The sequence below is a fragment of the Oncorhynchus mykiss genome, chromosome 2, assembly GCF_013265735.2.
Source record: "Oncorhynchus mykiss isolate Arlee chromosome 2, USDA_OmykA_1.1, whole genome shotgun sequence".
Lineage (NCBI taxonomy): Eukaryota > Metazoa > Chordata > Actinopteri > Salmoniformes > Salmonidae > Oncorhynchus > Oncorhynchus mykiss.
The window spans coordinates 83914690-83940141 of NC_048566.1; the positions used below are offsets into that span (position 1 = coordinate 83914690).

A 25452-nucleotide genomic window follows, 5' to 3' on the forward strand; every position below is an offset into this window, starting at 1 on the left:
TCTATCCACTCAGCCATTCATTCATTCATTCATCCATCCATTACTGTAGTGAACGCTAGTGCTGTTTGTCCTAATGGTTGAGGAGACCTCAGTTTTTTTAACAGAACCAATATGTTCAGTCCTATATGCTGTATAGGGTGGAAGTGAGGTTGATTTTAACGTCTTGTACTAAATGAGCCCTGGTTTTGGCAGCTTAATTGCACAGTTTTACTGTGTCTGTGCCGTCAGAGGAGATGTTTATAGGCTGAAGCCAATGGCAAGCACGTCTCATTTCTCAGCCTCAAGTGAAATGGAGCAGCGCAACACGCTGAATTAATTTGAGTCGTTGGCTCTGGGGTCCCTGATATCATGTCTGTTTACAAGCTATTGATCTGCGGCTGTCTGGATTCACATCTGGGTCAGTGACGTTTGTGATGTAGTTTAAAACACATTTCTGATGTCTTTGCCATTTTAGGATAAGATTAAGTAACCACCTGTCAGATGGTGGTGACTTTCTGTTTAGTGATGATGTGTTTCCTCTTCCTGCCCAGGTGTGCCAGATCGCGATGCAGCCGCCGGTGAGCGGAGAGCTGATGTTGAGGTTCCAGCAACTACAGTCCCGCCTGGCCACTCTGAACATCGAGAACGAGGAGGTAAGAGGGAGCCTAACACTGCCATACCTTGGTCTTATTCAGTAGGGTATGCAACAGAAAAGTATTGCAATGAAAAATGCAAATGGGTGTTTTTTTATTGGACCTGCTAGTCCTTAAATCCAGGTGGTCCCTCTCTGTTTCAGTCAGTTTTTTTCATTTGGATCCTAATGAACCCAACCCTGACTCGCTTGGGTAGCCAACCACACCAACCAACATCATCTGCTTGCATTATGGTCCATTGTGGTCGCATGTTGGGAAGGAATTGAAATGCTGTATGAAAAGTTCACTTCAGTCAGAAGGTAGCCAAGGGGCGTTGATATCTTAACTCTTTCAGAAATCGAAGTTGGAATAGTTTCCATACAACAAAACTCTCCTACACTGCAGGCAGCCTTCAGAACCACTCAGAGAAGTCTTCTCCCTTGCTCCCAATGGTGGAAAAAAATCACTCTCTTTCTCTCTCACACACACACACATACACACACACACACACACACACACAATCTCTTTTATTTGTACACTGTCCCACTTCTCCCGGTTTCGACATTGGAGGTGCATCCCTGGCTGTAACGTTTTAATCGGACTGGCTGGCATGCCTGAGTGCTTACTAAATAAAAAGCCAATGGGAAGGAAATCACACTGTCTGCTGTGGTGGTGTTAGGGAGTGCAGTCACGTCCATCAGTCTGGCTTCTTGTGTCTCTTGTTGTCTCACGTCTGACCTGCTTCTCCTTTCTCCGCTGCATCTCGTCTTGTCTCACACCAGAGCACACAGCCTTCTGCCTTTTATCTCGCGAAGAAATAATGACTTGGGAAAGAATGCTTGTAAATGTGAAGAGCGATTTCAGACCGGCTTGATTATACAACTAAAGAAAATGTATAGATCTGCTTTTTTGTCAGATGCATAATGTCTGCAAGATGTCTATCTTTTTGACCTCTTCACTGTATGTTTGTGGTGTGTTTCAGAGAGTAGAGTACAAGGCTCAGACTATCCCCCACTGGGGGTATGATGTATTTCTGGATGGGAGTTGTTGTTGACACCTAAGCCCAGCTGGTGCTTTCACAGTGCCTGTGTGTAGTCAGTGCAGGCAGAACCAATCGGTGTGGAGGGTCAGGAAGAGCCATGGTGCTGCATGCCCTTGTCTGCCTGGATGAAACGGAGCTCCACATATGGATCAGGATGGTGAACCACTGCTCTGTGTCAAGTCCACAAGATGGCCTCTTCATGTGTCTCATTGAAAAGGCCTTTCCAGCGGCTGTCATTTGAAGACACTGAAGCAGAACTGTACACACACATTACTAGCTGTCAAATCCTTGCTTCCTCCTTCCTGTTTCCTCAATTCCTCCCCAAGCTCATTGGAGGAGGTTTGACGGAGGAATTTATCCTCTCCTCCAATGCGCTTTGAGAGGAATTGAGGAAATGAGGAAGGAGGAGGCAAAGATTTGACGGACCAAGATCTACTCCAGCCAGGAAAAGTGAAAAAGCTGGGATTTGTTGTGTTTTTCTCTGGTATCATGATCGCCAGCTGTTTCCTTGACAGCACGAGAGGATGAAGGAAAACATGGATGAATCATTTATTAGCATGAGAGTAGGAATTCTCTCATCCCCATTGGGCCCACACTGTGGCCCCCTGGTCTGGTTCGCGTGCCCTCCAAAGATGATTGGATCTACAGTGTATATATGCAGATATATCTGCAGAAATGGAGTATGTTCTGCAATGTTGGTTATCAACTCCCCTTGTTGGTTAAACCTCTACTTCTGAGGACAGTGTTGTGTTCATTACAATTCCTTTGCCATTCAATGTGGGTATTTCTCAGAGCTAGCTAATAATCTGGTGATTTTACATTTAAATTCCCTTCTCTTTAGACAGATACAGACAGCGTCTCTATCTCTCGCTAGACTTAATAAATATTTTCAAGGCGTTTGTACTAAACCCCGGCAATCCAATATGGTCTCCTTTGCAGGGAGCCTGTGTTTTGTTTTTCTACAGATAAACCTCAGGGTGTCGCATCAACGTGGGAGATGTGTGCTCGGTGTTAGTTCAGTGTTGGCAGCCCTGATTCACTGATTGTGAGATTAGCTTGCTGCTCACCACAGGCCCTGAGGAATAGAAATCATGCTATTCCCCAGACAGGTTTATACTGGAGGTGACATGCTAGTTGTGAAGTCCCATGCTAGTTGTGAAGTCCCAAGTCCCAGGCCTCCTGATCTGATCCTGCTGGGCACCAGTGGGTAGATCTCAGTGAGCCTCTCCATCTGAAGCCCTGCTGTAATTGAGCCTAGCAGTCAACACTGGTAACTAGTAGTCTGCTGAATGATGGAGGGACTTTCATGCATGGGTCGTCTCTATACTGTAATTCAAAAGGCACTTGCACATCTGCCCTATCTTTGGCAGGTGCATGGTAACAGTTGAATAAGATGAGAAAAAGAAGAAACCCGCACACTGCTCTTTAATACGCTTTAGTGTCGGCCTCACGGCCTTTGTCAGAGCGCCTCTTCATGCTGTGATAGCTGGGCCCCTTGGCCTCCACTGTCCCACCCGGGAGAGGCTGGGAGAGTGGGGGCTCGCCTCTTATTCAGGGCCTTGTTAGGAAAGGTACTCCTATGTCCATGGCACAGAGATGATTGAACCCATGGGCTGGTCCTAATAGTGCAACTCTGGACCCGTATTCAGTACCCATATTCAGTACCCGTATTCACAAAGCCTCTAGGAAGACCCAGGTCTTTGGTCCTATCAAAGCAGAATGTTGGAAAAGGAAGGGAAGTATTTTGAGCACCCTCATTCCACTCAGTATTATCACTCTTCATCTGAAACTACTAAAACTGTCAAATAACCCAGTTCCCTTAGTAATGAAGGTAAACTATAATAGTGATGTCATCATCAGATGTCGTAAATCACCAAACCATACCAACCTTTTTAACCAAACCAACCTTTTTAAAATTTGAAATGTCTCTTATTAGAAGTTGAATTGCCTGCCAATCCTACATTTTGTCTTGCAGACTGTCATTATCCCTGTCCAGACCTGTAGTGTTGTTTCTGGTTTATGCTCCACATAGAGACAAATGACAGTGTAATACAACCGTGTGTGTGTGTGTGTGTGTGCGCGCAGAATCAGTTATGAACCTAACTGTTACCGTTACCACATGTAGATGAAAGGGGAGTTGAATGAAAGAGAGCCTTGGCTTTATTCATTCATAGCACCCTGTTTTTCTAAGGTGCCTCAAACATTGAATGAGTCATGGGTCTTAACCTCCCTGTCAAAGTTCTGTGTTGTATGCAGAGTGGCTCTCTCTCGCGCTCTGGGGTTTTATTGGCATGGGAAACGTATGTCTACATTGCAAAGCAAGTAAATAACAGTAAACATTACATTGTTTTTAAGGATGGTGCGTATGACCACAAATGTTTCAGTAAACATTACACTTGCAAAAGTTCCAAAATTATAAAGACATTTCAAATATCATATCATGTGCAAATAGATAAAGTACAAAAGGGAAAATAAATAAACATAAATATGGGTTGTATTTCACTGGTTGCCCTTTTCTTGTGGCAACAGGACACAAATCTTGCTGCTGTGATGGCACACTGTGGTATTTCACCCAGTAGATAAGGGAGTTTATCAAAATTGGGTTTGTTTTCAAATTCTTTGTGGGTCTGTGTAATCTGAGGGAAATGTGTGTCTCTATGGTTGTACATTTGGCAGGAGGTTAGGAAGTGCAGTTCAGCTTCCACCTCATTTTGTGGGGAGTGTGCACATAGCCTGTATTCTCTTGAGAGCCAGGTCTACTCACTCACTCACTCACTCACTCACTCACTCACTCACTCCTTCCTCTCTCTCTCTCTGTCTCCTATCTCTCCTTCCTCTCTCACTGTCTCCTTCCTGTCTCTCTCCTTCCTCTCTCCTTGTCACTCGATCTCTATTTCCTTTCTCTCCCCTTTCTCTTTTTCCATCCTCTCTCCGCATCTTTCGCTCGCTCTTGCTCTCTCCTTCTTTCTCTCTCTCCTTCCTCTCTGCTTCCTCTCTCGCACGCTCTTGTTCTCTCTCTCTAAACCACTACATCAGGTGAACACATGCGCTCTGCCATTGCATGAGCCATAGGCATACAAAAACATTTCCCTCCTGTCTATCTATCTCCTAACTCTCTCCCTGTCATTTCGCTCCTTCTCACCCAAATATACACTGCTCAAAAAAATAAAGGGAACACTAAAATAACACATCCTAGATCTGAATGAATGAAATATTCTGATTAAATACTTTTTTCTTTACATAGTTGAATGTGCTGACAACAAAATCACACAAAAATGATCAATGGAAATCAAATTTATCAACTCATGGAGGTCTGGATTTGGAGTGACACTCAAAATTAAAGTGGAAAACCACACTACAGGCTGATCCAACTTTGATGTAATGTCCTTAAAACAAGTCAAAATGAGGCTCAGTAGTGTGTGTGGCCTTCACGTGCCTGTATGACCTCCCTACAACGCCTGGGCATGCTCCTGATGAGGTGGCGGATGGTCTCCTGAGGGATCTCCTCCCAGACCTGGACTAAAGCATCCGCCAACTCCTGGACAGTCTGTGCAACGTGGCGTTGGTGGATGGAGCAAGACATGATGTCCCAGATGTGCTCAATTGGATTCAGGTCTGGGGAACGGGCGGGCCAGTCCATAGCATCAATGCCTTCCTCTTGCAGGAACTGCTGACACAATCCAGCAACATGAGGTCTAGCATTGTCTTGCATTAGGAGGAACCCAGGGCCAACCGCACCAGCATATGGTCTCACAAGGCGTCTGAGGATCTCATCTCGGTACCTAATGGCAGTCAGGCTACCTCTGGCGAGCACATTGAGAAATGCCACCCCACACCATGACTGACCCACCGCCAAACCGGTCATGCTGGAGGATGTTGCAGGCAGCAGAACGTTCTCCACGGCGTCTCCAGACTCTGTCACGTCTGTCACATGCTCAGTGTGAACCTGCTTTCATCTGTGAAGAGCACAGGGCGCCAGTGGCGAATTTGCCAATCTTGGTGTTCTCTGGCAAATGCCAAACGTCCTGCACGATGTTGGGCTGTAAGCACAACCCCCACCTGTGGACGTCGGGCCCTCATACCACCCTCATGGAGTCTGTTTTTGACCGTTTGAGCAGACACATGCACATTTGTGGCCTGCTGGAGGTCATTTTGCAGGGCTCTGGCAGTGCTCCTCCTGCTCCTCCTTGCACAAAGGCGGAGGTAGCGGTCCTGCTGCTGGGTTGTTGCCCTCTTAGGGCCTCCTCCACGTCTCCTGATGTACTGGCCTGTCTCCTGGTAGCGCCTCCATGCTCTGGACTCTACGCTGACAGACACAGCAAACCTTCTTGCCACAGCTCGCATTGATGTGCCATCCTGGATGAGCTGCACTACCTGAGCCACTTGTGTGGGTTGTAGACTCTCATGCTACCACTAAAGTGAAAGCACCGCCAGCATTCAAAAGGGACCAAAACATCAGCCAGGAAGCATAGGAACTGAGAAGTGGTCTGTGGTTACCACCTGGAGAACCACTCCTATATTGGGGGTGTCTTGCTAATTGCCACCTGTTGTCTATTCCATTTGCACAACAGCATGTGAAATTTGTCAATCAGTGTTGCTTCCTAAGTGGACAGTTTGATTTCACAGAAGTGTGATTGACTTGGAGTTACATTGTGTTGTTTAAGTGTTCCCTTTATTTTTTTGAGCAGTGTATATTACATCAGGGCGTCAGTTTAGGCCTCCTCACAGAATGGAAGTTTTATAAGTGGCCAAAACTTCTCTCAAATTGAGAAGGGACGTTTCTGAGGCGGGAAATGTTTGTTTGCAAATAAGATGGAAATCATTAAAGCTTTAACACAATTATTATATCATATCCACTGGAAAGAAGTATATGTTTATTGTCAGTGTCTAGTGGAATCTTGCATTGTTGTAAGTGATGGGATATGCTTGGCCAAGCCTTGACATTTATAAGCTCTTGGAAAAGCACTTGAGCTGAAGGCAAAGTGGCCACTATGGAAATGAGTTGTAAAAGCCTGAGACTGAGTACCTTTCATCCCTACCATCCTTCCACCTCTATTATTTCATCCCTACCTCCTTATACTTCCGGCGCCGACAGAGATGGCCGCCTCGCTTCACGTTCCTTTTTTAACCACGTCTTACATTGGTACCCCAGGTAATCTTAGGTTTCATTACATACAGTCGGGAAGAACTACTGAATATAAGAGCACCGTCAACTCACCATCAGTACGACCAGGAATATGACTTTCCCGAAGCGGATCCTGTGTTCTGCCTTTCACCCAGGACAACGGAATGGATCCCAGCCTGCGACCCAAAACAAAGACGTCGTAAAAGAGGGAAACGAAGCGGTCTTCTGGTCAGGCTCCGGAGACGGGCACATCACACACCACTCCCTAGCATACTTCTCGACAATGTCCAGTCTCTTGACAACAAGGTTGATGAAATCCGAGCAAGGGTAGCATTCCAGAGGGACATCAGAGACTGTAACGTTCTTTGCTTCACGGAAACATGGCTCACTCGAGAGACTCTAACGGAATCAGTGCAGCCAGCTGGTTTCTTCACGCATCGCGCCCGACAGAAACAAACATCTTATGGTTAACGAGACGTGGTGTGGTCACAACAACATATAGGAACTCAAGTCCTTCTGTTCACCTGATTTAGAATTCCTCACAATCAAATGTCGACCGCATTATCTACCAAGGGAATTATCTTCGATTATAATCACAGCCGTGTATATTCCCCCCAAGCAGACACATCGAACAAACTTTATTTGACTCTTTGCAAACTGGAAACCACATATCCTGAGGCTGCATTCATTGTAGCTGGGGATTTAACAAGGCTAATCTGAAAACAAGACTCCCTAAATTGTATCAGCATATCGATTGCGCAACCAGGGCTGATAAAACCTTGGATCATTGCTATTCTAACTTCCGCGACGCATATAAGGCCCTCCCCCGCCCTCCTTTCGGAAAACCTGACCACGACTCCATTTTGTTGCTCCCTGCCTACAGACAGAAGCTAAAACAAGAAGCTCCCGCTCTCAGGTCTGTTCAACGCTGGTCCGACCAATCTGATTCCACGCTCCAAGACTGCTTCCATCACGTGGACTGGGATATGTTCTGCACTGCGTCCAACAACCACATTGACGAATACGCTGATTCGGTGAGCGAGTTCATTAGAATGTGCATTGATGATGTGGTTCCCATAGCAAAGATTAAAACATTCCCAAACCAGAAACCGTGGATTGATGGCAGCAATCGCGTGAAACTGAAAGCGCGAACCACTGCTTTTAACCAGGGCAAGGTGACCGGAAACATGACCGAATACAAACAGTGTAGCTATTCCCTCCGCAAGCTAAGCGTCAGTATAGAGACAAAGTAGAGTCGCAATTCAACGGCTCAGACACAAGAGGTATGTGGCAGGGTCTACAGTCAATCACGGATTACAGCAAGAAAACCAGCCCCGTCACGGACCAGGATGTCTTGCTCCCAGGCAGACTAAATCACTTTTTTGCCCGCTTTGAGGACAATACAGTGCCACTGACACTGCCCGCAACCAAAACATGCGGACTCTCCTTCACTGCAGCCGACGTGAGTAAAACATTTAAACGTGTTAACCCTCTCAAGGCTGCAGGCCCAGACAGCATCCCCAGCCGCACCCTCAGAGCATGCGCAGACCAGCTGGCTGGTGTGTTTACGGACATATTCAATCAATCCTTATCCCAGTCTGCTGTTCCTACATGCTTCAAGAGGCCCACCATTGTTCCTGTTCCCAAGAAAGCTAAGGTAACTGAGCTAAATTACTACTGCCCCGTAGCACACACTTCCATCATCATGAAGTGCTTTGAGAGACTAGTCAAGGACCATATCACCTCCACCCTACCTGACACCCTAGACCCACTCCAATTTGCTTACCGCCCAAATAGGTCCACAGACGATGCAATCTCAACCACACTGCACACTGCCCTAACCCATCTGGACAAGAGGAATACCTATGTGAGAATGCTGTTCATCGACTAGAGCTCAGCATTTAACACCATTGTACCCTCCAAACTCGTCATCAAGCTCGAGACCCTGGGTCTCGACCCCGCCCTGTGCAACTGGGTACTGGACTTCCTGACGGGCCGCCCCCAGGTGGTGAGGGTAGGTAACAACATCTCCACCCCGCTGATCCTCAACACTGGGGCCCTACAAGGGTGCGTTCTGAGCCCTCTCCTGTACTCCCTGTCCACCCTCGACTGCTTGGCCATGCACGACTCCAACTCAATCATCAAGTTTGCGGACGACACTACAGTGGTAGGCTTGATTACCAACAACAACGAGACGGCCTACAGGGAGGAGGTGAGGGCCCTCGGAGTGTGGTGTCAGGAAAATAACCTCACACTCAACGTCAACAAAACCAAGGAGATGATTGTGGACTTCTTGAAACAGCAGAGGGAGCACCCCCCTATCCACATCGATGGGACAGTAGTGGAGAGGGTAGAAAGTTTTAAGTTCCTCGGCGTACACATCACAGACAAACTGAATTGGTCCACCCACACAGAGAGCATCGTGAAGAACCTCAGGAGGCTGAAGAAATTCGGCTTGTCACCAAAAGCACTCACAAACTTTTACAGATGCACAATCGAGAGCATTCTATCGGGCTGTATCACCGCCTGGTACGGCAACTGCTCCACCCACAACCGTAAGGCTCTCCAGAGGGTAGTGAGGTCTGCACAACGCATCACCGTGGGCAAACTACCTGCCCGCCAGGACACCTACACCACCCGATGTCACAGGAAGGCCATAAAGATCATCAAGGACAACAACCACCCGAGCCACTGCCTGTTCACCCCGTTATCATCCAGAAAGCGAGGTCAGTACAGGTGCATCAAAGCTGGAACCGAGAGACTGAAAAACAGCTTCTATCTCAAGGCCATCAGACTGTTAAACAGCCACCACTAACCTTGAGTGGCTGCTGCCAACACAGTGACTCTAATAATGGGAATTGATGGAATTTAATGTAAAATATATCACTAGCCACTTTAAACAATGCTACTTAATATAATGTTTACATACCCTACATTATTCATCGTATATGCATATACTGTACTCTATATCATCTACTGCATCTTTATGTAATACACTTTAAACTATGCCACTTTGTTTACATACCCTACATTACTCATCTCATATGTATATACTGTACTCGATACCATCTACTGCATCTTGCCTATGCCGTTCTGTACCATCACTCATTCATATCTTTATGTACATATTCTTTATCCCTTTACACTTGTGTGTATAAGGTAGTAGTTTTGGAATTGTTAGGTTAGATTACTCGTTGGTTATTACTGCATTGTTGGAACTAGAAGCACAAGCGTTAACATCTGCTAACCATGTGTATGTGACAAATACATTTGATTTGGTTTCTTTCATCCCTTTTTTATTATTTTTTATTTTTAACCTTTATTTAACTAGGCAAGTCAGTTAAGAACAAATTATTATTTTCAATGACGGCCTAGGAACAGTGGGTTTAACTGCCTGTTCAGGGGCAGAACGACAGATTTGTACCTTGTCAGCTCAGGGATTTGAACATGCAACCTTTCAGTTACTAGTCCAACGCTCTAACCACTAGGCTACCCTGCCGCCCCTACCATCCTTCCACCTCTATTCTTTCATCCCTACCTTTCTTCCACCTCTATTCTTTCATCCCTACCTTCCTTCCACCTCTATTGTTTCTGAGTGCATGCAAATTGATTGCTCTGGTCTGGAGTCATGCTCAAGGACTGATGCATTTGTCATGCTGAGTGTGAAACGAAAGGCCATGCAGAAAGAAATGAAAAGCCATGCATTTATCACATTACTGCCTAGGAGTTCAGGGGTCATTTGGTCAGTGGTCGTCACTGAGCACTGGTCCTTCGAGCCGGATTGGGAAACTTGAGTGAGCTTATGAGTACTTGAGGGAAAACAAATGACAGTGTAATGTGTTTGAATGTGTTTACACCTGTGACACTATAAACCTGTCCTAAAGCGCTGATCCTCTTTGGGTGCCCTCCAGATCAAGAAGACGTCAGAGGCCACCCTGACGACCATCCAGGACATGGTGACCATCGAGGACTACGACGTATCCGAGTGTTTCCACCACAGCCGCTCCACCGAGTCGGTGAAGTCCACCGTGTCTGAGACCTACCTCAGCAAGCCCAGCATCGCCAAACGGAGGGCCAACCAGCAGGAGACAGAGCAATTCTACTTCATGGTGAGTGGAGTGCCCCCTATTGGTAACCTCCAGGTTATGACTGTAGAGAACTGGGCAGGGTCATATTCATGTGCATACTGTAGTAGCAAAACATAGCAAAATGTTTTGCAATGGAAAGCAAAAACTATAGTTTCTTATTGGACACGTTCAGTAAGTCCTGCTGACTTTAAATTCAGACTGTCAGTCACTATGGAAACTGCTATTGATAGATGGCTAGGAAATGAATACATTGGATTTTGACTAGTTTGGATGGTTGGGATCCATGGTCTTGTAGTTGTGGTAGTAGTTGTAATCTATCTGAGGAATGTGAACAGAAGCTGTGCTTGTATTTCTAGGGATTTGTTAGAGCTCTAAAATGTGTGCATATCATATGTATTCCCTCTCTTGGCATTTTAACTCTCAGAAACAAAGCTCTCCAAAAATATATCTTCCTTAGAGAGCGGTTAGGCTATTTCCTCTTCTTCTGTCCTCCTGGCTGTCTAAAGATGGACATGGTGCAATAAAGCTTTAAAAAGACTCCCGTTGTTGTTCTGTCCTTTGCCCTTGGCCGCCTTATTAGAGATTGGTGTCGTAAGGGCAGGCAACGCTTACTTGGCTCATCAGCCCTAGTAATCACTCTGAATTCTCCACAGAAATTCCGGGAGTTTCTGGAGGGCAGCAATCTCATCTCCAAACTGCAGGCCAAGCACGACCTACTGAAGAGGACTCTGGGAGAAGGTAAGGGATCAGAGACCCACATTGTGCTGGCCTACTTCCTGTCTGGCGGTCCCGTCTGTCCGTCTGTTGGTTAGTTAGTCTATCTGTCTGTATCTGTCTGACTCCTCTGTCTGTATGTCCCTTCTGTCTGTTTGGCTGAGTTGTGATCTAAGCAGGTTTCCATATGTATGAAATGGTATACTGAACGTCTCCGCTATTGTCTGTGTGGGTTTGTAAAGGAACTCCTGAATAAATGAACGGGAAAGATTGCATGCACATTCCAAACCAAGTGCAGTACTTTAGAGCTAATTAGAAACCGTTAAAAACATTTGTTTGATTCTAAAATGGTCCACTTCAATCTAACCTCTGTGGCAAAATTTCCATTTTGCTACTTTCTCCATCAGGCCTCACAACCGAGATGCTAACCTCAGCATTAGGCACCAAGTCAGAGCTAAAGGGATTGTGCTGATGTACTATCCCTCTTCGTGATTGATTAGTGGTTAGCTTAATGGCCTGGCAGCATTAGCGCGGTATGACTATTATGGCTGGGTTCCCTGTGTTCTACATTGGTGGGATCTCCTCAAGGCATTTGACTAAGCTACTGTCAACACTAAGCTGCTGCTGAATGCTAGCTAACTAGCTAACAATGCAGGAAGCAAGCTCTCGTGTGGTCTAAATCCGTCAGTCTCAGTCAATCTGTTGGCTGTACAAGGAGTTGAGGAAGAGAATGGGGACTTTGATAATAATTAGCCATGGACTCCTGCCTGCTACAGTGAATGTTGGTGAGTGTGTTCAAGTAGGTATAGGTAAAGCTAGCCCCACCCTGGTGTTACCCTGACAGGTCGGATCCTGTCCATGTGCATTGTGGATGGGCACAGGTTTAAAGTTGAAACCGTTCCTCTTGTTAGGAGCAATTTGTTGGATTTGGAGTTTCTTGACTTGTGAAAACATGCGTTTTTGCGTGTGAAGGTAAAATTGTGTGTGTGTTTGTGTGTGTGTTTGGACAGGCATTTTTTTTACTGCAGTTAAAGTATAAGTGTGTGTTACTGTGTGTGAGTCATTATGTGTCATTGTGTGCGTCACCATGAAGCCAGTGGTTGTGGGCAGATGGCAGGGCTGCATATGCTTTACTGAGCGTGTGCACAATGATCTGCAGGCTCCTCTGGGAAAGGTCCCATGTCTCATCTCACATCCTCTCTCTCCCTTCCCCTTTCTCCCCTCGGTCTCCACAGGTCACCAAGGGGACTATATGACCACAAGGTAAGACACTACCACGCTCTCTCTCTCCCTCACACACTAACCTCTTAGGTTTTAATAAGACCCTTTCTGTCTATATTTAGCTGTCCCTATTCAGTTCTTTGAAAACGTATCCCCATAAGTAAAAGTCAGTGTACTCTTCGTTGCGAATGCCATTTCTCTTTATCCTCCTACAGTAAAACGACCAAGAAAATAAAAGTTTGCCACTTAAAGTTCTCACTTATCACTGTGTGAAGAGTAGAACAATCCCTACTGTACTTGAGCTATTATCAAACTGCTGACCCTGGAGAAGAGAGACCAGATGTTACTGCTCTAGACTCCCCAGGGTTTGAATTTGCCATATGCCCAGCATGTTATGGCCTGGTAATATTGTCCCCTTCCAAGAGCCTCAACCCTCTTGCTCTCTCGCGTTCTCTCTCGCTTTCTCTCTCGCTGTCTTTCTAGCTCTCTCTCTCTCGCTCTCTCTCTCTCGCTCGCTCTCTCTCTCGCTCTCTCTCTCGCTCTCTTGCGCTCGCGCTCTATCTCTCTCGCTGTCTTTTTTTCTCTCTTTCTTTCTCTCTCTCTCTCTTTCAATTAATTTAAATTTGCTTTATTGGCATGATGTAACAATGTACATATTTCCAAAGATTACTTTGGATATTTACAATATTAAAATAATAAGAATCAAAATTGTCAACGGGACAACAGTAACAACAATAACCAAGGGTCAAAATAACCATACATTGAACAATAACAATACGCATACAGTAGAGGACATGTGCAGGTTGATTGGTCTGTCAGACACTGTCCCTCATCTTATGGCAGGCAGCAATGTAGTGCGCTGCCAACTCACAGCTCTCTGCGTCCTCCCCCAACAGAACAGGTAGCCTATTCTCATCAGAGAGGTCTTTGAAACCTTGTATAAGGGTTTCAAATTTGGGGAAATGAAACTCTCTAATTGTTTTATATTTTTTACATTTTGTCAGGAAATGTAGTTAGCCACGGTGTACTGTTGATTTAGAGCCAGATAGCACTGGATTTTGCTTTGTGCTTGTGTTTCCCAATAAGCAATGTAGTTTTGTTTTGACTGTGTTGTAATTTGTTTTATTCTGATTGATTGGATGTTCTGGTCCTGAGGCTTCAGTGTATTAGTAGGACAGGTTTGTGAACTCAGCCCCAGGACCAGCTGGATGAGGGGACTATTTTCTTTGCTCAGCTCTTGGTATTGCAGGGCTTGGTAATGATATGAGAGGGGGTCAAAGTATTTTGGATGTTTCCAAAACTTAATTGCTCTTTTTCAAGTTTTTATTATTAGTGGATATTGGCCTAATTCTGCCCTGCATGCATTGTTTGTAGTTTTCCTCTGGACATGTAGGAGAATCTTACAGAACTCTGCATGTAGGGTTTCAATGGGGTGTTTGTGCCATTTGATGAAATCTTGATTTGCAAGTGAACCCCATACCTCGCTGCCATAAAGTGCAATTGGTTCAATGACATATTCAATTAGTTTTAGCCTAATTTTAATAGGTATTTCAATTTGAATTTGTTTTTAATGGCGTAGAATGCCCTGCTTGCTTTCTCTCTCAGTTCATTCACTGCATCATTAAGGTGTCCAGTTGTGCTTATTTTTAAACCTAAGTAATTAGGTGTGTGCAGTACTCTATTTATTGTGTACCAATTGAGGACTTTGGTTTAATTCCCTGAGATCTGGATCTTCTCTGGAAAATCATTATTTTAGTCTTTTTGGGGTTTACTGGGCGACAGCAGGCATAGGTCATTTGCGAAGAATAGGCATTTAACCTCTGAATTGTGGAGACTAACCACTTTTTTGCCATATGCCTGAATATATACAGTAGTTGATGTTTTTTACTGCTAGATTGATACCTTCTTCACTGTGAGTGATTGTGGTATCCAGAAAGTTATCTAAGAGTGTTTGGATATTTTGGCTACAGGTTGCTTTCTGGTATTCTTCTGTGCTGTTTTGGGCCCATCTGTATGAGTTTCTGATGTTGTACAGCTTACTGGGCTGTGGATGTGTGGTTGTTTCCATGTCTGTTCTTTTGAGGAACAATGTAATTTGGCTGTGATCAGACAGAGGTGTTCGTGGCTTGACAGTGAATGAGCTGGGAGAGAAAGGGTCAATGTCTGTAATCATATAGTCTACTGTGCTGTGGCCAAGAGGTGAGCAGTAGGTGAATCTTCCCAAAGAGTACCCCTGTAACCTACCATTGACAAAGTACAGACCCAGGCTTCTACAGAGCTGCAACAGATCCCTTCTGTTTTTTGTTGATGGTGCTGTCACTGTTGTTTCTATGGGGAGATTAAGACCGTTTGAAACAGTATGGCCTGTAATAAAGCTGTCCCCTCGTGTGCTCGTTAGATCAGGTAGTGTTCCTGTGCTCGTATTTGTGTCCCCACAGATGAGCACATTTCCCTGGGCCTGGAAATGGCACGTGTCTTCCTCAAAGGTGGGGAAGATCTCCTCTGAGTAATATGGGGATTCTGAGGGGGGGATATATACTGCACAAAGGAACACATCTTTTTCTGTCAATACAAGTTTTTTTCAGTTTTAACCATGTGATAAATGTGATAAACTCAGCAAAAGAACAAACATCCCTTTTTCAGGACCCTGTCTTTCAAAGATAAAAAATCCAAATAACTTCACAGATCCTTATAGTAAAGGGTTTAAACACGGTTTCCCATGCTTGTTCAATGAACCATAAACAATTAATGATCATGCACCTGTGGAACGGTCATTAAGACTCTAACAGCTTACAGGCGGAAGGCAATTTATGAAAACCTAGGACACTAAAGAGGCCTTTCTACTGACTCTGAAAAACATCCAAAGAAAGATGCCCAGGGTCCCTGCTCATCTGCTTGAACGAGCCTTAGGCATGCTGCAAGGAGGCATGAGAACTGCAGATGTGGCCAGGGCAATAAATTGCAATGTCTGTACTGTGAGACGTCTAAGACGGCGCTACAGGGAGACAGGACGGACAGCTCATGGTCCTTGCAGTGGCAGACCACGTTTTTAGATTAACTGTCTTCAAAGTAAGGACTCGGGACGTCGGGTTTGATATGAAAGCTTCTTTTAGTAATAATACTTGTTCACGTTACATTTAACAACTTTAAATTCTACAGAGCAATGCAGGTAAGATGCTAGCGGAAAATCAGCTTAATCACTTTGCACCTGCACATAACTGGCGCGTTACCTCTCTCATTCCTGTCGCAAGGCATTCTGGAACTTGCAGTCGAAAGCGTAATTCAATACTAACCAATACAATTACATATGTAAATAACTGTAAAGAAATATCTTTAGATACAGCTCAATTAATTAACTTAAACATTAACTCTGTAACACATTAAAGTTACAACACCCCCCCCCCCCCCCCACCCCCGATGAACAACTGTGTTCAACTAGATCTCTAGGCAGTATATCAACTGAATAGGTCTCCTCAACAAAGTCCCTGAAGTAGTACGAAATGAACATGATCTAACTAGGCCATCTCGGCCTGGCAACAGTTCCTCAATCTTTCCTAGTTTCCAGGTTTGTCTGGGTGTGTTATCTTCTCCAATGAGTACAACGTCACCCGCTTTCAGTGGGGTGGGCTGTCGTGTGTCACAGCGGTGTGCTGACTTTAGATCCAGCAAGTAATCTCTTCGCCAACTGTTCCAGAAACTGGTCACAAGTCTCTGCCTGTACTTCCATCTGCGTGTAATTTCCCCCTTGTTTAATGTTGGGTGCTGAGTGTCACTTGCTCCAGAATGCATCACCTTCTCATGGTGGTACTGTATCAGCATTTCTGCGTATCTGTACTTATTGGGCAGAACCCATGGGTGCTGCTCTCTAAATGTGAAGTTGGACTGTTGCAGTCTTCCTCCTACAATGAGTAGTTCGTGTTCGTCCAGGAAAGGTTTCAGTTCTCTGATTTTACAGTCATTGTTTAGGCTTTTTCCTGTCTTCCGTAGTTTGATCTCCTGTCCAAAACTCTGTTGTTGAGTTACCTTAATCCAGTACTTTTCTGCATCGAACAGTTCGTCAGCAGTCAGTTCACCTTGCATCTTTATGGTTGTGCGAGCATTGGCTCTGAATCTCTTTATCCAGGCGGTGACTCTGAACACTCTTTTCAGTTTGCTGTACCTTTCAAGCTCCAACACAGGTTCAGTAATGTCTGTGCAGTTTGCTGCGAGTTGTACAGTAACCTGGCAACTGGATTTGAGTTCTTTTTTCACCTCTTCCGGAACCTTGTTATCATCAGTCTCTTCGGACTGATTGGGTGATGTCAGAATTCTGGTTCCATTCCACCATAGCTCGCTCTGTGTCAAGTTTCGAACAGTTTGTCCTCTTGTAGGGAGGTCAGCTGGATTAGTTTTCCCTTCAAAATGTGACCATGACTCTGGATTGGTCAAGGACGGGACCTCCGTCACTCTGTTCGCAACAAACTGTTTCCATTTCTGAGCTGAGCTGCAAATCCAATGCAGCACGATCATCGAGTCTGTCCACATTTTGATCTGTTTTTCTTCCATTTTCAGTGTGATCATCAAGTTGTTTGCTAGTCTCGCTTCAATCTCAGCTCCCATGAGCTCCAGGCGTGGCAGCGTCATTTTCTTAAGTGGGGCTACCCTGGACTTGGATGCGACTAGACTTGTTGTTTCCCTGTCTTGTGACTCACCTTGCAAGTAAGCTACTGCACTGTAAGCCCTTTCACTTGCATCACAGAACACGTGTAGTTTCAGGGTGGGGTTATTCTGTGGCCGCATGGCTGTTCTGTACCACCTTGGTATAGTGAGCTGGTGTAACTGGGGTAGTTCTGAACACCACTGTTGCCATTCTCGTGTCAGATCAGGTGGTAATTCTTCGTCCCAGCTGAGTCCCCTCTCCCACATTTCCTGGAACATGCACTTGATCCTGATGGTGAAGGGAGTTAAGAAACCAAGAGGGTCGAAGATTCGTGCAGACGACTGCAGAACACTTCTCTTTGTGTTTTCCTTTTGCTTTAGAATGCTCAGTAGCGGCCTGAGGTCAAGCACAAAGTAATCTGTTTCCGGCCTCCATACTAAACCTAAAACCTTCAGCACTAATCCTTGTGTTTCTAGCGTCAACGGGTGGTCAGTTGTCGTACTCTCCTCCCATTTTGTTTTCAATTCAGGAGAATTGGTCATCCATTTACAAAGGCCCATGCCTTCAATCGACAGCATTCGCTTTGCAGTTGTTGTCACAAGGTAAGCCTCTTCAACATTGCGTGAACTTACAATGAAGTCATCTACATAGAGTGACTCTCTCAGTATCTCTACAACTTCTGGTTGTTCTGTTTCATATTGTTTCAGGTGCTTCCTGATTGTAGCTGCCAGCAAAAATGGACTTGGGGAAGCTCCAAATACCACTCTTTTCATCCTCAGCACACGCAGCTCCTCTTCATTTTCTCCCCTTGGTGGGCCTGCGAGCCATAGAAATCTCACGGCGTCTCTGTCTCTCTCTGCTAGGGCTATTTGCAGGAAAGCTTTCTTGATGTCTGCCATGAATGCGATCTCATGTAATCTGAACTTTATCAGAACGCTGAGCAGATCCGGATTCAGGTTCGGTCCTGTGAGTAGACAGTCATTGAGGGATGGACAGCCATCTTCATGGGACGAGGCATCAAACACCACTCTCAGTTTTGTGGTCACCTTATCTTCTCGGAGTACTGCATGGTAGTATTTTACGTTGTCTGCGCTTGATGCGTTGTCCTTGGGCACGTCCTCTGCCATATCTTGTTGTAAGTAGTCCTCTACTACTTCATTGTATCTGCTGTACAACATCACATCCTTCTTCAGTCTTTTCTTCAGACCTTCAAACCGTTTATTGGCGATTCTATAGTTGTCTTGGAGTTCTGGCATTTCTCGTTTCCATGGCAACTCCACATGGTATCGCCCATTTTTGAAGGTGGTTGTTTCCTCGAACCTTTGTAGAGCCTCGTTTTCCTCTGCGTTCTGTGTATTCTCGCTTAGAATACCCAGAGACTCAAGCTCCCAGAATGCATGCAGTTACTTGGAGACTAGTGTGTCTTCATCAAGTGGGATGAACATGCAGGTTGCCTCAGCGACACTTGACATGGGCACGGGTCCCTGCACCGACCATCCAAAGGTGCTCTCTAAAGCAACTAGCGTCTCCGTCAGTCCCTCCACTCTGCCTGATACTATCTGAACTATAGTTCAGGATCATTGTCATCTCCTGGAAAGTCTGTGAGCTGCAGTCCCTTTCTATTGAGCTCATGTTGAATCTGTTCACCAGGAACCTTCATCACAGCTGTGCATACTTGTGGGGTTTCAATTGCCTCTATCTCTATTCTCTGCTGTTTGTCCCAGACATTCTCCAAGATGACTTTCACTGTGTTGCGTTGGGACGTTGCTGGGGCGGAGGAGCCAAACGTGTGAAGAATGAGTGCCTCTTGTCTGATTACTGGTAGCTTCAAGCCCTTCACAAGGTTTTCATGTATGAAGCTTCTCTGACTGCCTCCATCTAGTAAGCAACGAGCTATCTTCCTGCCCGATGGGCCTTCTACCCATGCCTTTGCCGTTTGTAGCAACACAGTGTTCTGTCCATCTGGTTTCATCCTCACTGAATGGGGAATAACTGAGGAAACAACAGCATCTACAGAAACAGTAGGGGGTTGCACCTCACTCCTCTTACTGGTACACACAGCAATGTGATGTCTGCTTCCACATGTTGCACATGACACATCTTTGACCTTACAGAATTTTGCTATGTGTCTCTGTCCTAAACATATAAAGCATCTTCCCATTTTCTTTAGTTTCTCTTTGCGTGTAGCAATATTGTGGTCAGGGCAGTTTTCTGATTTGTGGTCTGCACTGTCACAGAATAGACAGTTTTGTTCCTCCTGACTGGCTGTATGCAGTGCTGCAGCAGAGGGCATGTTGGGTCTTTTTGTTTTCATTTCATTGGAGAAGCATGACTTGTTCCATGGTTTGCTCTCTTTCTGTTGGTTGCATAATCTTGTCATTTGTAGCGCTCTCTCCCTGCTCTGAACCTCTTTCTGTAGGAAACTGATCATCTCAGACACTTTCCATTCATCATCTACTCCCCTCTGACGACTATAGTCAACACCTATGTCCTCTGGAATCATCTGCAGTAAGATTGGGCATAGTAGGCTTCAATAGGTTTCTGACACTACACCCAGTGATTCCAGGGCTCCTAATCTGAATTTCACATTCATCATATAGCTGCCTCAATGCATTTAGATCAGAGGATTTCTTCACAGATGTGAGATTCAGCAGCTTTGACATATGAGCACTAATCACAAGATCTTTCCTTCCAAATCTGCTCTTGAGTAAAGTGATTGCATCATCATAATTACTGTCTGTTAACATCAGTCCTGCTACTGCCTTTGCAGCTGGTCCAGTGAGAAGTTTTCAGATAGATACACTTCTCTTTATTACACAGTGAATCATTGTGAATAGCAGTCTCATACTGGCTCCAAAACTCCTGCCACATACTGACATCTCCTAGAATTTCTCAATAATCAACTTTGGTAGCCTTACTGATTGTCTCTGTGATCTGTTTGAGTTAGCGTCACTCACCCGGGCTGGTAGTGGATTGATATCCATGATATTGATATTGATATTATCACTCTTTGTGCACGGCTCTTCAGCATGATAATGCGCTCTTTGTAATCCTCCGTGCATGCAATCTCTGCCTCCAATCCGTCCAATGGCGTTAACTGTTCAATTCCACTATCAAGTTCAAACAAACTGTCCTCCTTAGCTGATAGCAATTTCAACAATGTACTCAAGTGATCGGTATCCGGATTTGACTGGGCTATTTCCACGTCAATCTGATTCAAAATCCGCATTGTGGTGCCTCGAATGGTACCCCGCTTTCGTCTCATTCTTTCTGCTTCATGCCAACGTTACTCCTCAGCCATTTCAGCCGCTTCTTCGTCGCAGCTCATATCCCGGGTTTCGGCACCAAATTTTTGATTAACTGTTGTCAAAGTAAGGACTCGGGACGTCGGGTTTGATATGAAAGCTTCTTTTAGTAATAATACTTGTTCACGTTACATTTAAACAACTTTAAATTCTACAGAGCAATGCAGGTAAGATGCTAGCGGAAAGTCAGCTTAATCACCTTGCACCTGCACATAACTTCCTGTCGCAAGGCATTCTGGAACTTGCAGTCAAAAGCGTAATTCAATACTAACCAATACAATTACATATGTAAATAACTGTAAAGAAATATCTTTAGATACAGCTCAATGAATTAAACATTAAACATTAACTCTGTAACACATTAAAGTTACAACACACGTGTAACAACACCTGCACAGGATCGGTACATCTGAACATCACACCTGTGGGACAGGTACAGGATGGCAACAACAACTGCCCGAGTTAGACCAGGAACGCACAATCCCTCTATCGGTGCTCAGACTGTCAACAATAGGCTGAGAGAGCCTTGACTGAGTGCTTCTAGGCCTGTTGTAAGGCAGGTCCTCACCAGACATCACCGGCAACAACTTGCCTATGGGCGCAAACCCACCATCGCTGTCTCACCAGGGATGATGTTCAGATTCACGTTTATCGTTGAAAGAATGAGCGTTACACCGAGGCCTGTACTCTGGAGCGGGATCGATTTGGAGGTGGAGGGTCCGTCATGGTCTCGGGCGGTATGTCACAGCATCGTCGGACTGAGCTTGTTGTCATTTTAGGCAATCTCAACACTGTGCGTTAAGGGGAAGACATCCTCCTCCCTCATGTGGTACCCTTCCTGCAGGCTCATCCTGACATGACCCTCCAGCATGACAATGCCACCAGCCACACTGCTCGTTCTGTGCGTGTTTTCCTGCAAGTAGGAAATCACGCGGTGGTTTCTCTGTGCCAGGAGTAATGAAGGGTCCCATGATAGCACTGTCTACGTATGCAGATGACGTGACAGTTTTTATTACAGGGGGTGAGGATGTTAAGGTTCTCTCAAACACTTTAAAGGTGTATGAGGGGGCCTCCTTAACCAGAGTTAATTGGGAAATGAGTGAATCACGGTGGGCAGGTCAGCATCAGACGGGGTCTGCTCCACGGTTACCAGGTGGGCTTCAGTGGGGCAGAGATGGGATGAAGACATTGTTTTTTTTTTCTAGGCTCTGATGTATTTCAGAAAAAGAACTGGGAGGGTGTAGTGGAGTAAGTGTGTGCCAGACTGTCAAGGTGGAAATGGGTGCTACCCCAGCTGTCTTATAGAGGAAGGGTCCTGGTAGCTAATAATCTTGCCGCCTCTACCCTGTGGCACAGACTATGATTTTACAGCCACGTCTGATACAAGCGCTTCAGAGGACCCTTGTCAATTTCTTCTGGTCTGGACAACACTGGATTAAAGCCCTGTACCTGCCACTGCACGAGGGTGGGCAAGGCCTGGTGGACATTTCTTCCATGATCATGGCTTTCCGGCTTCAAGCAGCCCAGAGACTGTTGTACATTGACGGTTCTAGCTGGGTCGACACAGCCTACACATTGATGAGGAGAGCGGGCTGTTTGGGCTTAGACAAGCACCTTTTCTTCTTCAAGCTGGAAGGGGTGATTTGTCTGGCCTGAATCCATTTTATGAGTCTGTTATTCAGGCTTGGAGAGTTCTTGTCAAGTCCCGTAAGGCCGGCATGTCACCAGGGATGTGGCTTTTTGAAGAGCCTGCCATCCAGTCCCGTGCTCTGAGTTCAGCAAGCCTACGTTCATGCCTGTTAAGTGTGGGGTGTACTAAGCTAGGTCCTCTGATGCGGAGCAGGAGCAGATCGTTGGAGGAGCTGGGAGAAAGAGCGGGGATCCGATTCTCGCCTACTGAGGAAGGTCGTAGCTGAGGTCTGTGACTGACACTGCAGTATGTGACTGACACTTCCAATTCTGAACGTTGGAAGGAGGGTCTGTATTATGAGGTCCCTGTACTGATTGTTAGTGCTGCGGCGGGGTAATTTGAGGAGGTCGTGGGGATGCTGATTTCATTCGATGCCCCGGGGCTGGGGGAGTTCAAGGAGGTGGGAAAGAAGGCCCTGTACAAAATTTGTGTCAAACTGTCCCATGCCTCTTCCCTGGAAGGGGTAAAAATCTGCGAGGTGGGTGGGTGTGTTTGGTCCAGGTGCATCCCCAAAAGGCTGTTGGCGGTCTTTATACAAACTGCCTATTGAAAAGAGGACATCTGACCTCCAATTGAGGATAATACCTGGAGCCATAGCCACCAACATGCATCTGGTACACCTGGGGAGGGGTGTACAGTCTGTGCTGAGTCTGAAACTCTGGCACAGAGAATCTGTTTTTACAGTGTCCCAGGTTGGTCAGGATGATTGACCTGATCACTTCTTGGTTCTCAGCTTTGGGAGAGATTTTCTCTTCCCAACAGTTTATATTTTAGCTAAAGTACAGGTTTAGTCGAAGGGGTGTAGTTGTTTTGCTTAATTTTGTGTTAGGGGCAGCTAAATTAGCACTATGGAAGACCTGAAAAAACAGTATTCGGGGACAGGGGTCTGTGGATGTGGTGGGATTGCTGGAGGGGATGTTGGCAGTGAGACTGAGGGTTGAGTTTGCCTATTACAAACTGGTTAACAATATTGATCTGTTTGAGTATATGGGGTATTCAGAGTCTGTTGTGTTTAGTTAGTGTGGAGAAGGATTTGTGTGTGTGTGTGTGTGTGTATGTATGTATGTATGTATATATATATATTTATTTTTATTTACTGCTGCTCTTTAAATACTTGTTGCTTTTATGTCTTATTCTTATCTGTATTTTTCGGTTAGGGGCTCGTAAGTAAGCATTTCACTGTAAGGACCTGTTGTACTTGGCGCATGTGACTAATACGAAGATATTGATTGTTTTGACACATTACTCACGTTTGTTTTTTCTCTTGCCTATTCTGGTAGAAATGTGTTTAAATATAACCATGAGAATGGCAGTAGAGGGACAACCCTGCTGGCCACAGTCGTGAGATGATTGAACTCACGAGACAACCCCCCCCTGTCATCCTACATGCCACAGTTGTGAGATTATTGAACTCACGAGACAACCCCCTCTGTCATCCTACATGCCACAGTCACAGATACAAATAATATTTGCTGGTCTGTGGTGTGTAATGAGGAGCAACCAGACGCTGCACTTGAATCGACTTATTCCAGTTACTAATAAGCACGCACCCATTAAGAAAATGACTGTAGAAACTGCATTACACTATGAAACAAAGAATGATAGTAAAAAGCTTTGGGGCACCTTAATTAAATTTTGGGAAAAATCAGATGGCTCATTCATTACAAAGCCCACTGATATTGCTAACTACTTTTTCATTGGCAAAGTAAGCAAACTTAGGGATGACATGACAGCTACAAACGCTGACACTACACATCCAAGTATATCGGACCAAGTTATGAAAGACAAGAATTGTACTTTTGAATTCCGTCAAGTCAGTGTGGAAGAGGTGATTTTTTTTTGTTTTGTTTTTGTCTATCAACAATGACAAGCAAACAGGGTCATAAAATCTAGATGAAAAATTACTGGGGATAATAGCAGACGATATCGCCTCTCCTATTTGCCACATCTTCAATTTAAGCCTACTAGAGAGCGTGTGCCCTAAGGCCTGGAATAGTAAGAATAGTAAAGCCCCCTTTACTTGCTCAAATAGCCGACCAATCAGCCTGTTACCAACCCTTAGTAAACGTCTAGAAAAAATTGTGTTTGACCAGATACAATGCTATTTTACAGTAAACAAATTGACAACAAAATTTCAGCATGCTTATAGGAAAGGACACTCAACAAGCACAGCGCTTACACAAATGACTGATGATAAAATGATTGTGGGCGCTGTCTTGTTAGGCTTCAGTGCAGCTTTTAACATTATTGATCATAGTCCGCTACTGGAAAACCGTGTGTGTTATGGCTTTACACCCCCTGCTATAATGTGGATAAAGAGTTACTTGTCTAACAGAACACAGAGGGTGTTCGTTAACCTGTTGCGACGAGCAATCCCGTATCCGGGAGCGTAATTATAGCCTCAAGCTCATTAGCATAACGCAACGTTAACTATTCATGAAAATCGCAAATGAAATGAAATAAATATATTGGCTCACAAGCTTAGCCTTTTGTTAACAACACTGTCATCTCAGATTTTCAAAAAAATGCTTTTCAACCATAGCTACACAAGCATTTGTGTAAGAGTATTGATAGCTAGCATAGCATTAAGCCTAGCATTCAGCAGGCAACATTTTCACAAAAACAAGAAAAGCATTAAAATAAAATAATTTACCTTTGAAGAACTTCAGATGTTTTCAATGAGGAGACTCTCAGTTAGATAGCAAATGTTCAGTTTTTCCAAAAATATTATTTGTGTAGGAGAAATCGCTCCGTTTTGTTCATCACGTTTGGCTAAGAAAAAAAACGAAAATTCAGTCATTACAACGGCAAACTTTTTTCCAAATTAACTCCATAATATCGACAGAAACATGGCAAAAGTTGTTTAGAATCAATCCTCAAGGTGTTTTTCACATATCTATTCGATGATAAATCACTCGTGGCAGTTTGGTTTCTCCTCTGAACAAAATGGAAAAATGCACGCACCTGGAGATTACGCAATAGTTTCGACGGAGGACACCGAGCGGACACCTGGTAAA

At 45.0% G+C, this 25452-nt stretch overlaps 1 protein-coding gene across 5 annotated transcripts in view; it reads left to right on the forward strand.

Annotated features, from left to right (window-relative positions):
- Nucleotides 1-25452, forward strand: part of LOC110497968 (SLIT-ROBO Rho GTPase-activating protein 1) — a 156243-nt gene that overhangs the window by 91107 nt on the left and 39684 nt on the right. For all 5 annotated transcript variants that reach the window (XM_036957189.1, XM_036957190.1, XM_036957193.1 and 2 more), the window contains exons 8-11: nucleotides 531-632; nucleotides 10690-10887; nucleotides 11520-11604; nucleotides 12816-12843. In XM_036957189.1, the coding sequence (XP_036813084.1) occupies nucleotides 531-632; nucleotides 10690-10887; nucleotides 11520-11604; nucleotides 12816-12843 (413 nt within the window). The remainder of the gene's footprint in view (nucleotides 1-530; nucleotides 633-10689; nucleotides 10888-11519; nucleotides 11605-12815; nucleotides 12844-25452) is intronic.